This window comes from Elephantulus edwardii, unplaced genomic scaffold (assembly GCF_000299155.1).
Source record: "Elephantulus edwardii isolate Elephantulus edwardi_28Jun2011 unplaced genomic scaffold, EleEdw1.0 scaffold00012, whole genome shotgun sequence".
Taxonomy (NCBI): Eukaryota; Metazoa; Chordata; class Mammalia; order Macroscelidea; family Macroscelididae; genus Elephantulus; species Elephantulus edwardii.
Genome location: NW_006399762.1, coordinates 2,191,946 through 2,204,750, shown reverse-complemented (window position 1 = coordinate 2,204,750; position 12,805 = coordinate 2,191,946). Strand labels below are relative to the sequence as shown.

Sequence of the window (12,805 nt, the reverse complement as noted above, 5' to 3'; positions counted from 1 at the left end):
AACAACAACAATATTGATCTATAATACTTAAATATGAAAAATAAACTATCTCCTCTGAAGGTATATATTTAATTTTAGTAGAATAGAATATTTCCAAGCTATATAATAGCTTTCTTAGTTGTTGTGTGCCACTGAATCAGAAGTAACTCATAGCTCACCTTCCAGTAGGTTTTCAGAGGCTACAGAGAAGATTGCCCATCTTTCTCCCATGCAGTAGCTAGCTGGTGGATTCTAAATAACTGAGTTTGGGTTGGCAGCACAACTCCTTAGCACTAAGCAAGCCGAGTTGAGGGGGTCTTCAATAAAATCTACATGCACATAGATAGTGAAATAAGAAGGATAGATTTTTGAGAGCTCTGTTATCCAGAATGATTATACTTTTCAGGGGAAAAAAGGCTATAATTGAAGAAGACTTTATATTATTATGGCAGTTTCTGGTGGCCTAGTGTGTAAGGAGCTATGCTGTCAAGGCAAGGCAAGTGGATCAAATCTACCGCAGTTGCTCTACAGGAGAAAATGGGCAGTCTCCTCCTCTTAGATTTACTGCCTCTGAAAACCTGCTGGAGGATCAGCTTTGAGTCAGTTCAGACTTGACGGTATATAACAACATACTATAATTATGAATAGGGTTCTAATGTCATAGTCTATATATAAGAGGTTGTAAGGCTAACTCAAAGACCACACCTCACTGGTGGTTCAAATTCACAGTAGCTCTGCAGAATAAAGATGGACAATTTTCTTGTGTGATTTACAGACTCAAAAACCCAGTGGAGGTTTAGCATTAGTTGATTCTGTATCAACAGCTATGAGTTAGTAATAGATTACTGAAAAAGAAAATAATAGATTAAGTATAAAAGTTACCACCTAATAAGAATTACTACTGTATTGGAAATCAATCTTTATATATAACCATATTAAAATTACATTTACTCCTAACTTATCATTGGTGTCTTATGTTTTGTTTTCAAATAGTCAGCATTGATACTTACATCATGTCTGTTTTTAATTCTCAGAAGTGGTGTAAGCAAAACTGTTTTTGGATTCATGTTGAGCAAATTTCCTTATAAGCCAAAACTGCAAAATCAAAGTACTGTAAAAGAATAAACAACCCTAAAATCAGAGCACAGAGAAACAACCATAAGGTTCAAATCTAAAATTTAGCAGTGGACCAGAATTGAGGCCAAGGAATAGTAAGAGTGAAATGAGGTCAGATGTGGAAGTTGTGGAGGCTGTCCTCTAGTTCTTAAGTCTTTCTTCCTTGGATATAAAGGAATTGAGATTTCTTAATTCAGCCATCTCATTTTACAGATAAGGAAAGTTAGAGTCAGGGATATGAAGTGATTTGCTGAAATATTTAAGAATATTACATATTAAGGAATTTGGGGGAAATTGCTTATGACTAGAATCATACAGGTACAGGTTAAGATTAATTTCTATAGAAATTAACTAGTATGCTCACAGTCATATTACGCCAAATTCTCACTGACCGCTTATATGTCTACAACTCTCAAATTTCTATTTCTAAGGTGCCTTTTATTAACTCTTATTTGATGATCTAACTCTTTATTTGTCTCCACCTGAGTGGCTTATGGGCATCTCAAACTGAGCATGTCCAAAATGGAATTCTTCATTTCCCCCTGTGAAACCTGTTCCCACTAATGTTGTTACTGTTTTTCACTGAATTGGAAATGACCCATAGTTGACCCTCTGGTGGGTTTTCAGAGACAGTTAACTGAAGGAGAGGAGATTACCCGTCCTTCTCCCAGGGAGCAGCTGGTGGATTTGAACCACATGCCTTTGGTATTACAGCACAGCCTCTTACCATAGGCCTCCAGAGTCCCCAGTCATACCATTCACATATTTGTTGATAGCAAGTTCATCATTCCAGAACATATACTTCTTGGGTTCCTCTGTTTCTCTCACACTGCACACACAATCTGTTAGGAAATCCTGTTGACTCTATTAAATACATTCAGCGTCAGACAGTTTCCTACCATTTCTTCTACCATCACATGCCCTGAGCCACCATGCCAGCTATCTGTGCTACTGAACAGCTTCCTGCTGTCTCCTCTGGTTATTCCAATGACCCTTAATAGATTTTGCAACCAGAATATACAGATCAAAGTCACCTTTCTGCTTAGAAATCTATAATGGATCCCCATTGTACGAGTAGAAGCCCAAATACTTCAAATCGTTTACAAATCTCTACATGATCTGGCTCACTTTCCCATCTCATTACTTTTCTGACCTCAGTTCCTACTGTTTTTTTTCAGACCAGCTACTTCATCCACACTCACCTTTTTGCTGTCCCTCAAAGACTCCAGGCACGATCCTGCTGAATCACTTTGTCACAGGCCATTTCCTTGCTTGGAATGCTCTTCTTTCCTGTGTAATTATTGCCTGTGTACCACCTCATTTAAGCATTTGCTCAAATTCTGCTTTCTTAGCCTATCATAACTTTGACTTTTATTTAATATTGCAACCGTCATGAATAATTTCTTTTACAATAATTAATACAGAGCTCATCTGTATAATCCAGTGGTTGAAAATGTACCAAATTTCAAAGTCCAACTTTTCCAAATTGCTGTACCATACTCCATCATCTCTGAAATCACTTATTTCTCCTCCCCTCAGCCCTCTCACTCCCATTTGTACCTTTGAGTTCAGTTATCTGATGGAACGTTTCATAGAAGCTAAAGAAAACATCAGGGAAATCACTCACAAGGCAGTAGATGATCAAAGAGGCTGCTGATAGGTCTTCTGTCTGTAGTCTAAGGCTTTTGGTTGTCAGCTGTTAGGTTAGATACAATATATCCCAAGTGAACAAGGATTGAGCTTCCCAGAAGCATGCAGGATCTCATTCGGGGCTATAAACCACACTTACAGAAGAACCAGGGGTGGCAACTTGGATAATAACCTTCTATAAGGGTGGGGCTTCATGACATATGTCACCTTAATTCTACCTCCTTTATGTTGTTGATTGCCTTCAAATCAAGCACGACCCATAGCAACCCTATGAACAAAAGGCCTGAAGCCCGTCTACAACTCTCAACATTTATCAAAGTTCACAGAGTTTTTGGAGGCATGTTGTTTAGGAAGTGGATGCCAACAACAACAGTGTAAAAATGTCTATAAATAACTTGCTTGCAGTGAAGTCATAAATTTAGACAAAGAATACAGAATTGTAAAACAAAAGGCTCTGATAGAAGGGACCTGTTACTTAATTCATTGAACCACACAATCTAATCTTTTCCCTACATTGCTCAGCTTTTCTTACTTCATAGCATTTATAATATTTTGATGTATATAATATTATTATTCCATATTCTTACAGTTTTTTGTGTGACTCTCCCAGTTAGAATTTGCTTGTCACAAATCTGAGTGTTCACTGATATATCCCAGGTAATGGAAAGGAAAAAAATGCACAGCCTGAAGAAATGCATTCATTATTTGGAATCTGTTCTTCTGGATTCCAAAACTGTTCATTTAAAAAAAAAAGTCAAGAAAATAACAAGTCAATTTGGTAGTGTCTCTGATAGATGCATGAGTTAAGAATGTCCACAATCTCAAACAGTAAGTTATCAAGTGCCCCGAAATTTAATTTTTGTTAATGAGCATAATGACAATTATGTCATGGATTATTTTGATATTTGAATGGGATAATGTGTATGAAAACAAATAATAATTGAGAAGTAAGAAGTTGTTTTTCAGTTCATAGGCTAAGGTAAAATGAGGTCTTGAAAGAAGGAACAAGTTGTCTTAAGTTGTTAAAAAAAATCTAAAAATTGTTAAGTCAGTTTGAATTCCAGTTGAGCTCAGTGTGTCACAGCAGCACTGTGCTCCGTGCGATGTCCAGGGGCTGATGTTTTGAAAGTAGATCAGGAGGCTTTTCTTCTCAGTTGCTTCTGGATAAACTTGAACCCCAACCTTTCAGTTAGCAGCTATGAGTTCGAACCACATGCACATGTAGGAACTCTGTAGAGGTCAGTTATTTGTGCCCCGTTTAATGTTGTTTCTCTTTTGACGGGTTGGTTTGTGTGTGTGTGTGTGTGTGTATGTATGTATGTATGTATGTATGTATGTATGTATGTATGTATGTATGTATGTATGTTCTGTTTGGGATGGTGAGTAGATACGCGTTAAGAATAGGGAAAAAGCCCTATGTAAATATGTGTATAAACATTCTATTGCATCAATTTGAATATAAAGAGTAGGATCATACTAAGAACAATTTGTAAACTTAGTACAGAGAAAATTCAATGTTGTAATTACATTAAGCTTTTAAATATCTGATTTTATCCAGAACTGAATTATGGTCCAACTACTTATTTTAAACAAATAATGTAGTTTGTTTTTAAGTGCAAGACAAGTAGTAAAGTTTCATGGCTGAACATTTAGCACAAATGCCAAATTTTTCTTTCCTCCCCCATGCTTTCTAAAGGTACATGTAACCACTGGAAAAAGAAAAGAAAAATATTGTGGGTTCCAGGATGCATCCACTTAGTCCTTGGTACTATTTAATTTTTCTGAAATGTTAGGAATTGGCTGAAAGAGGGAACATTACTGGCATGGTTAAGAGCTATATTAGGACAAGCATTGTGGAAAGTACCAGGTAGCCAAGGTACTCTGAAAGCTGACAGAACCCCAGAAAATTAAGTCACTGTCCTAAATGGTGTTTAGTAGACCTTTTATGTTATCCTTTTGATCACTATGACTTTTCATCTTAACTTTTTACTATTTCTTTCTGTCTATATCTGGAATATAAAAAAGGAGGTGTTTCTAAGTGACATGGAAATTACCAAATAATATAAAACAAGGTTAATTTCAGTTAACATAGAAACATATGAAAGATATAGTACTGTTTTTGGAGTATCTGTGCTATCCTAAGGAAATTCTGGTGGCCTAGTGGCAAGGAATTGTGCTGCAAATACAAAAGTATGTGGTTCAAATCTACAAGTGCTCCACAGGAAAAAGAAGGGCAGTCTCCTCCCACGTGAAGTACTGTCTCTGAAAACCCACTGGAGGGTCAGCTATGAGTCAGTTCCGTTAAGTGTCTCATTGTTATTACATTTGAATTGTCATAAATCATAAGGAAGCCTTCTGTGTAATACAGCTAAGTTCCTGTAAATATTTTTCTGTAAAACTATCTATGATTTATTTGAGTCAGACAAGAAACATAATTCTGTCTGCTTCCAGTTGGGGCATCCACTTCCTAAACAACATGCTCCAGAAATTCTATTAACTTTGATAAATGGCAGTGGTTGTAGAGGGGCTTCAAGCATTTTGTTCATAGGGTCGCTGTGAGTTATGCTCAACTCGAAGGCGATGAACATATTGGGCAATCTAGATGTTTGTATTATTTCTTTAATATTTAATTAACAGGTCAAAATATTAAAGTAAATTAAATTTCTAGTAGAATTCTTACCTCTAGATGGAAAGTTTCAGGCCTTACATCAGCTTGATTTTAGATGGCTGTTCACTGTTAAGGCTTTGTCAGAATTTTCTTTATTTTAGTTATTGTGCAAACTCTTTTTATTGCTTTACATATTGCTGTTGTTGATTGTCTTCGAGTTAAGCACGACTCATAGCGACCCTGTGAACAAAAGGCCTGAAACCCCTCTATAAGCATTGACATTTATCAAAGTTTGTAGAGTTTCCAGAGGCATGTTGTTTAGGAAGTGGATGCCACTCCTTCTAATGCTTTTCTATTAATCCTAGTTAATGCTAGTTTGTGCCATTTTTTGGCTTATGTTCGAATCAAAGAATCTGGGAAAAGGTACAAGTATTTTAAACATGGGTTTTCCCAACCTGAAGTTCCCTGATTTGAGTATTTAGAAATAAGTTGGAATCTGGTATAATTATTAATATAAAAATCATGTGTTTACATACTATATTTGTGTATACACCTTCTATTTACATATGTACATTGATGCACATGCTGTAACGTTTTCCGATTCATAGAAACTCTATGTGAGAGAGCAGAAATGCACCATAAAGTTTCCTAAACAGTAATCGTTATGAGAGCAAATCACTAGTTCTTTTCCCCCCAGAAGCTACTAGTTTGAACTGCTGACTTTTTGTTAGTAGAGCAGCACATATCTAGTTGACCACCAGGCTTCCTTATAAGTAGATGAATGTGTATACATTTATGTAATTTTCTAGAGGGGTTTAAATAAAGTTATTCAACTGATCTATGTGTATAGTTGTAATATGAAAAAAAAAAGGGTTTTCCTTTTTTGATCTTTCTTCCTTCCACCTCTCAATCTTTGCTAAGGAGCAGAGGCTTAAGAAAGTAAGTTTTGAACCTTAAATAATGTAACAACCTATTAGGATCAAATTAATTGTACTAGTATTCTCAGGGCTAGCTATTTTTTTTTTATTTTATTTTAGGGCTAGCTATTTGAACACAAGTTTCTTCCTTATAGGTTTAACTGAAATAAAAGGGCTGTCATTTATTGCCTATAAGTCTGATAGAAATCAGTATCTTCTATTTTCCTTATATTTCCATTATCTGTGTAATTAATATTCTAATAATTTGGGTTTTTATGGTGATGGTGTTAGGTGCTGTCAAGACAGTCTCAGCTTATGTGACCCTGTGAACATCACAATGAAACACGCCCTCAAAGCTGTCAGTTCTTCATCTTGTGGCTTTGTGTATTAACTGTTTTCTATAATTTAAAGCTACTTTTTTCATTCCTGAGAAACTCTAGTCACTAGAAAAATTAGTTATAATTTAGGAAGTTAATTCTACTTCTGCATGAGTATAAGGATTCTTTATAACCAAACTCCTCCTCTTCTTCATAGGAAGAGTACCAAGTATTAATTTTCTAGCACTGTTATAGTAGAACTCTGATAAAAGTAAAATTGATCTGATTAGTAATGTCTTTGGTATGAGAGGAGTATGGATGGACTATAAATACCTAACCAGAAGCCCTATCTTTAAGCTTTTCTGAGTGAGTGTGCCTTGTGGGCCACTCTTTGTAGGGGTCCCTTTAAAGCCATACTCAAGGACTATTACAAGTCTGACCCCATATTGCTCCTGTGCCCTTTGTCTTCTCTCACTCCTTAATGTTGTTGTTGTTATGTGCCATCGAGTCGTTTGCGACTCATAGCGACCCTATGTACAAGAGCTCTAAATGCTGTTCTATCCTGTGCCAACCTAGCCATCTCAAACGCACTTATTCCCACCGCTCCAGTCATAGAATCGATCCATCTCATTAAAGGTCTTCCTCTCCTTCACCACCCCTCCACTCTGCCAAACATGATGTCCCTCTCCAAGGACCCTCCTTGCAACATGCCCGAAGTATGTCAGACAAAGCTTCAGAATCCTTGACTCCAAGGAGCATTCTGGCTTCACCTTCTCCAGGACAAACCTGTTTGTTCTCCTAGCACTCCTTAATAATTGACCTGTTTCTTGTAGCAACTGGAGAATAAATGTTCCCTGGACTACTCCTACTTTCCTTCTGTGAATATCATGCTTCTATTTAGTATTCTGAAGAGCTAGTATGGTATAAATTATGGTCTGCTTTCAGTTGGGCTACCCTGATAAACCAAAGTCCGCTCAAACTAGTTGAGGGTAATGAGCATTTTAGATGAGAAGTGTAATAGTAAATGTAACAATTAATTATTCCTTTCTTTTTCAGAAATATGTAACAGATGAATGTTTCTTTTTTGAACGACTGGAATCTAATAACTACAATACATACCGGTCAAGAAAATACACCAGTTGGTATGTGGCACTGAAACGAACGGGGCAGTATAAACTTGGACCCAAAACAGGACCTGGACAGAAGGCTATACTTTTCCTTCCAATGTCTGCCAAGAGCTGATGACAACGGCAGTGTCGAATTTATTTCATGTGAAAGAAGAGGTACATTTTAGAAATGTGCATAGTTATCTGCTCAGTTGGATAACTGATTGGACCCCATTTAATTCGTCAATAAAATGCCCAATGCCTACATAAGGAAAAACAAAAATTCTCGGAAAATGTATAGACTTTCCCTTTTCCATATAGCATTTCCTTTACCTGTGACGCTTACTTAGATATATAGTCTTATAACATATTTACTTTATTTTAAAATATACATATTTATGCAAATTTTCTTTCATAAAAGGTACTTTAGAAAATTAAAACCAGATATTTAATTATTCAAAGCATTCATTTCTTCTTATAATCTACATATAAATTTTAGGTAAAAATTTTTAAACGTGCAAATGTGAATTCAGTGCATTCCTAACATCGTTTTGTAATTCTGTGGCAGTTCCTTGTGATAAAGTTTATAGAAAAGGCCTGTGTACACTGCTGGGAATTGTTCCATGGCCAGATCAATCTTGTCAAATCCTTCTCTGTATCCATATAGTAGCAGCCGGGCAACTCTGCTGGTAATGGGAGTTGTGTTGTCAGTCTGGACTAGATCATTGAGATCCATCCACTCACATCTTAAGCATTCATGTTTGCAAAAATTGATGGTGAATGAATATGGCTTGAGACGGCAGATGATGTACATGTCTGACTTGCCGAAAGCTCCTGGGCTGGCGTGCAGCTGGCGAATGCTTAGGAGGGACTTGAATTCTGATTTTATACCTGTCTCTTCAAAAACTTCTCGCACTGCTGTATCTCCTACATAAGAAAGATGTACAAATCAACAAGAAGCATATTCCTAAAAATTTCTTCATCAAAGATATTGAGTTAAAAGTATCACTAGCTAAATGTTCAAAATGTAAAACTCCACTCTAAGAATCTGGTTTTCAAGCACAATGTCTTTGCCTTCTGGACATCCTGAAATGGTATATATATTACCAGAGTATTTTCTTACCACTGTATATCTGATAAGCTTTAAAAATACTGGCTGTTCCTTTGGCTGTTATTTACAGGGTTATTTGCCTGTAGATTTTTGAGGGTCACATCTTTCTGATTTCTTTCTCTACTTTGAAAAATATATTTTAAAAATTTGGCAGCAAAAGTTAAAGCACATGTTGCAGATCTCAGTTAATATTCCTGTATATATTTTAAGTGTTCAGCTGCTAGTCAAAATGTGTATCTGAATCTGCTGGCCATTCCAGGGGAGGACGATATGGCATTCTGCTTCCAAAAGGATTTCAGCCTTGGAGACACTGGCAGGCAGTTTTGTTTAGTTCTTCAACACAGGGTTGCTGTGCCGATCCTGACATGATGGCAGCAGGTTTGGTTTATCTTTTTCCTGATTATTCATGAAAACTGCCTAAACTTATACATATCAGCAGTGAGAATCTGAGGCTAATTTTCCTTATAAAAGTCTACTGAGGTACAGGATGTGTTGAATTCTTGTAATGACTCTAATCTCTCTTGGTGATCTTGTATGAAATCTCAGAAGGGATCTAGCAGATTTCTGAAGAGAAATTACTACCCCTCTTATGCTGTCAGTGAAATTGTACTCTAGTAATTTTAGGCACTTCTTTTACAGTGTCGTTCATAGAGAGTTGTTCTGCTAACCAAAAGGCTGCATCTCTCCAGTGGTTCGAACCCACCAGAGACTCAGAGTAAGATGGGCAGTCTCTCCCTCTGCATTTTATAGCCTCAGACACCCCCTGAAGGGTCAGCTATGAGTTGGTTCTAACTCAGTGACAATCAGTTGTTTCTTTTCCTTGAAGTGACATTCCAAAGAAGTTCAGTTTATTCCTCTAACATCAAAATGATAATTTATCTGTAGTTTCCAAGGAACTTGGAACATACAGAATTTTAGAATGCAACAAAATTCTATTTTATCATATTTTTTCCAATTGTAGGTACATTTTAGGAGCAGTATTTTTACTGCATTCAGGCAATTTTTTAAGGCTATTTTTTTTCTAAATTGTCCAAATACACTCCCTAAATGGGCTTTCCCCAATTTTGTGATGTTATGCCTTTGTCTTCCTAAGTATTTATAAGAAGGATCGTAATTGCCCACAGGCAGACTTTTCCTTCAGATACTCTTGAATGCCTCTATTGTGCTTATTTGTGAAATAGTAGATTGTTTTTGCCTTTTAGTAATCCTGTTGGTGAAGATTAGCCTAGATGAGGAAGTGAAGAAAAAGGTTTCAATTCTCAAGTGTTGTGCCTGTAGATATTTTCACTACTTTTCTCTGTAACCTTAGTTTTCCTTTTAAAGAGCTGTCTGGAAAGACGCAAACTTTTCTGGAAGACTAAAGTTTCAACAATAGAAGACATTTATCTGATCCTTTTTCATTCTTTGCTTAATTTCTGTGCAACTGAGATTTGCCCACAGTTTAAATATGTTGAGATATTATTGTTGTTAGGTGCTGTCGAGATGGCCCTGACTCATAGTGAGCCCAGAAACCAAAGAATGAAACCCTGCCTGATCCTGTAGAGATTAATTTGTACAGAAATTAGCCTTCTGAAATTGAAAAAAGCAAATTAACAGGCTAGTTTCTAAAAAGATAAACTTAGTAAGAAAAAGAAATCTGAAATATAACACATATTTACAAGCAAATTTGTTATTAAAGATTATGTCAGGTGAACTCTGGTGGCCTAGTGGTAAGAAGCTGTACTGCATTCCCAGAGGTGCAGGGTTCTAATATACAAGATGCTGTGCTGGAGAAGGAAGGACAGTCTCCTATACCAGTCAGATCTGATTTGATGGTTTACACACACACACACACACACACACACACACACACACGCACACACATTATGTCATTAGTTTTAAATGTTGTAATATTATGTTATTTGCCAATCTTACTTAACTATTTGTCTAAATTTTTCTATATATACAAATGTTTCTTTATATGTAAAATGACCCTGGGGTCCTGTTTAGCTCTTAGTACCACTAATCAAGTATTGTGTTATCTTCTGTGTCTTGACTGTTCATGTCATATAAACACAGGAAGGGGCCAGAGGGAATCTGCCCTTTTTAGCAATCACTGGATGAAGTGATTAAAAAAATCAGAGGTGCTGGGGTAGTTTTGAGCAACTTGAAATATTTGAAAATTTAATGAACTAAAAATTGGATGTGCAAGTCAGAGCTTTTGTATCTAGTGCATGAGAGATTCACTCTGCTGCAAGATGAAAATCTCTTCAAGACTTGGATATGGATTTAAACATTTTACCAAGACAAAAGTCTGTTATTTTGTTATGCCTTTGTTATTTTAATGTACTGTAAGATGAACTAAATTAATATGTGCTGTTCTATAGTTATGAAGAACATTAAAAAACAAAGAGATTTCTCTTTATTTCTGCTGATTAAGAAATAATTTTAAAGAAATTATGGTATTTTGTTTAAGTGCAGGATAATAATGAAATCAAGTTTATATTTGTTATTTCTAGTTTGTAATATTTAATAATTGGATTCAGTTTTTTGTCTTTTTTTTCTTAAAACCTTGTTTTCTTTTTTCTGTGCACCGCCAAGTTGGATCTGACAGGTTAATAATTGGATTCAGTTTTAAATCCAATAAAATAATGGGAAGAATTTTGTAAAATGTAGGGTTTCTGGGTACTGCTCTCTAACTGTACTGCACCAGTGTCTCTGACCGTCCAGCTGCTCTGCAGGCCTTTGGCTAATGCAGGCGATTGTCTTACTGTCAGTAGCAACTTGTCCACTTTTAACCTTGACCTTTTAGATAACTTCCTTATACCTAGGATATTATACTAAAGCTTTGAGAATGGCTTTCTAGTTTGTATGGGGCCATTTTGATATTTTTTTTCTTTACACTATGGCTATTCCTTTATCAAATATTATGAAAGAATGAAGAATTTAAAACAAATATATTTCCCAGGTAACTTGTGTTTACTACTTAAGAGCCAATATGAATGTCTAGCCATTTGTGATGTATATGATTTCCTTTCCTAGACACAACACCGTAGAAAGGAAATTAATTCTTCAATTACTGGCTTCCTTCTTAATATGTATAATCATATTGTACTATAAAGCAAAAATGTCTTTATATAAACAATTTTTCTGATTTCCACTGTCAGTTATCATCTCTATCACTTTTATGATTTCATGAGATCGAAAGCCAACCTTTATTTTATGTGACCTCCAGGAAATGGGGTAAATTCCAGTTGCTGCTCAGAATCCTTTTCTTGTAATCTTAATTCCACACAGCTGAAACGAATGTACAGTTCTGCGTAGGCGAGTTGTTGTTGAGTACTGCTGGGGCGGAACCAATCCATGGCTGACCCTCCAGCAGGTTTTCAGAAACAGTAAACTGCATGAATGGAGAATGCCCATCCTTTTCTTTCAGAGCAGCTCGTGGATTCAAGTTTCAGACTTTTTGCACTGACAGCACAATTCCTTACCACAAAGCCACCAGAGCTCTCTGATCGCTGGGTAGTTGTATAAAATAAATAACCACACCTGATTTTTTTTTAAGAAGCAAATTCGTAAATGTTTGAACATATTAAAGAAAGGCTCTATAATTTACATTTCAACCAAAAATTATATATATTTGAAAAAATATTTCATTAACGAGACTTAAAAATGCCTATACCTGAAATTCTGAAGCTTCATATAATAAAAATGTTAAGAAGGCAAAATTTAGGGGTAAAAGTTCTATAAATCTTCTCTTGCAGATTGCTTTTTGCCCAAGATGGGACTGCTTTCTCTCAAGGATGCAGATGATAAGTTAACTAGTTAATACATACTCACATATCATATAGAGACTGTCTGAGGCAATTAGGGACTCTAAAATAAATGACCTTAGCTTTTAGCATTTACACCTCTAAGAATCCTCTTTTGTTTCCCTAGCAAACATAAGCAGAAATCTAAGCAAAGTGAGTAAATAGTACCCAAAAGAAAGATATGTTGTGAGTATGTTGCAATGCAGGGTT

At 35.9% G+C, this 12,805-nt stretch overlaps 1 protein-coding gene across 1 annotated transcript in view; it reads left to right on the top strand.

Moving 5' to 3' along the window:
- The window catches only part of FGF2 (fibroblast growth factor 2 (basic)), a 123,720-nt gene extending 115,891 nt beyond the window's left edge, over positions 1–7,829 (top strand). Inside the window, exon 4 of the mRNA XM_006881125.1 lies at positions 7,644–7,829. Coding sequence (XP_006881187.1) covers positions 7,644–7,829 — 186 coding nt within the window. The remainder of the gene's footprint in view (positions 1–7,643) is intronic.
- The last annotated feature ends 4,976 nt before the right edge of the window (positions 7,830–12,805 follow it).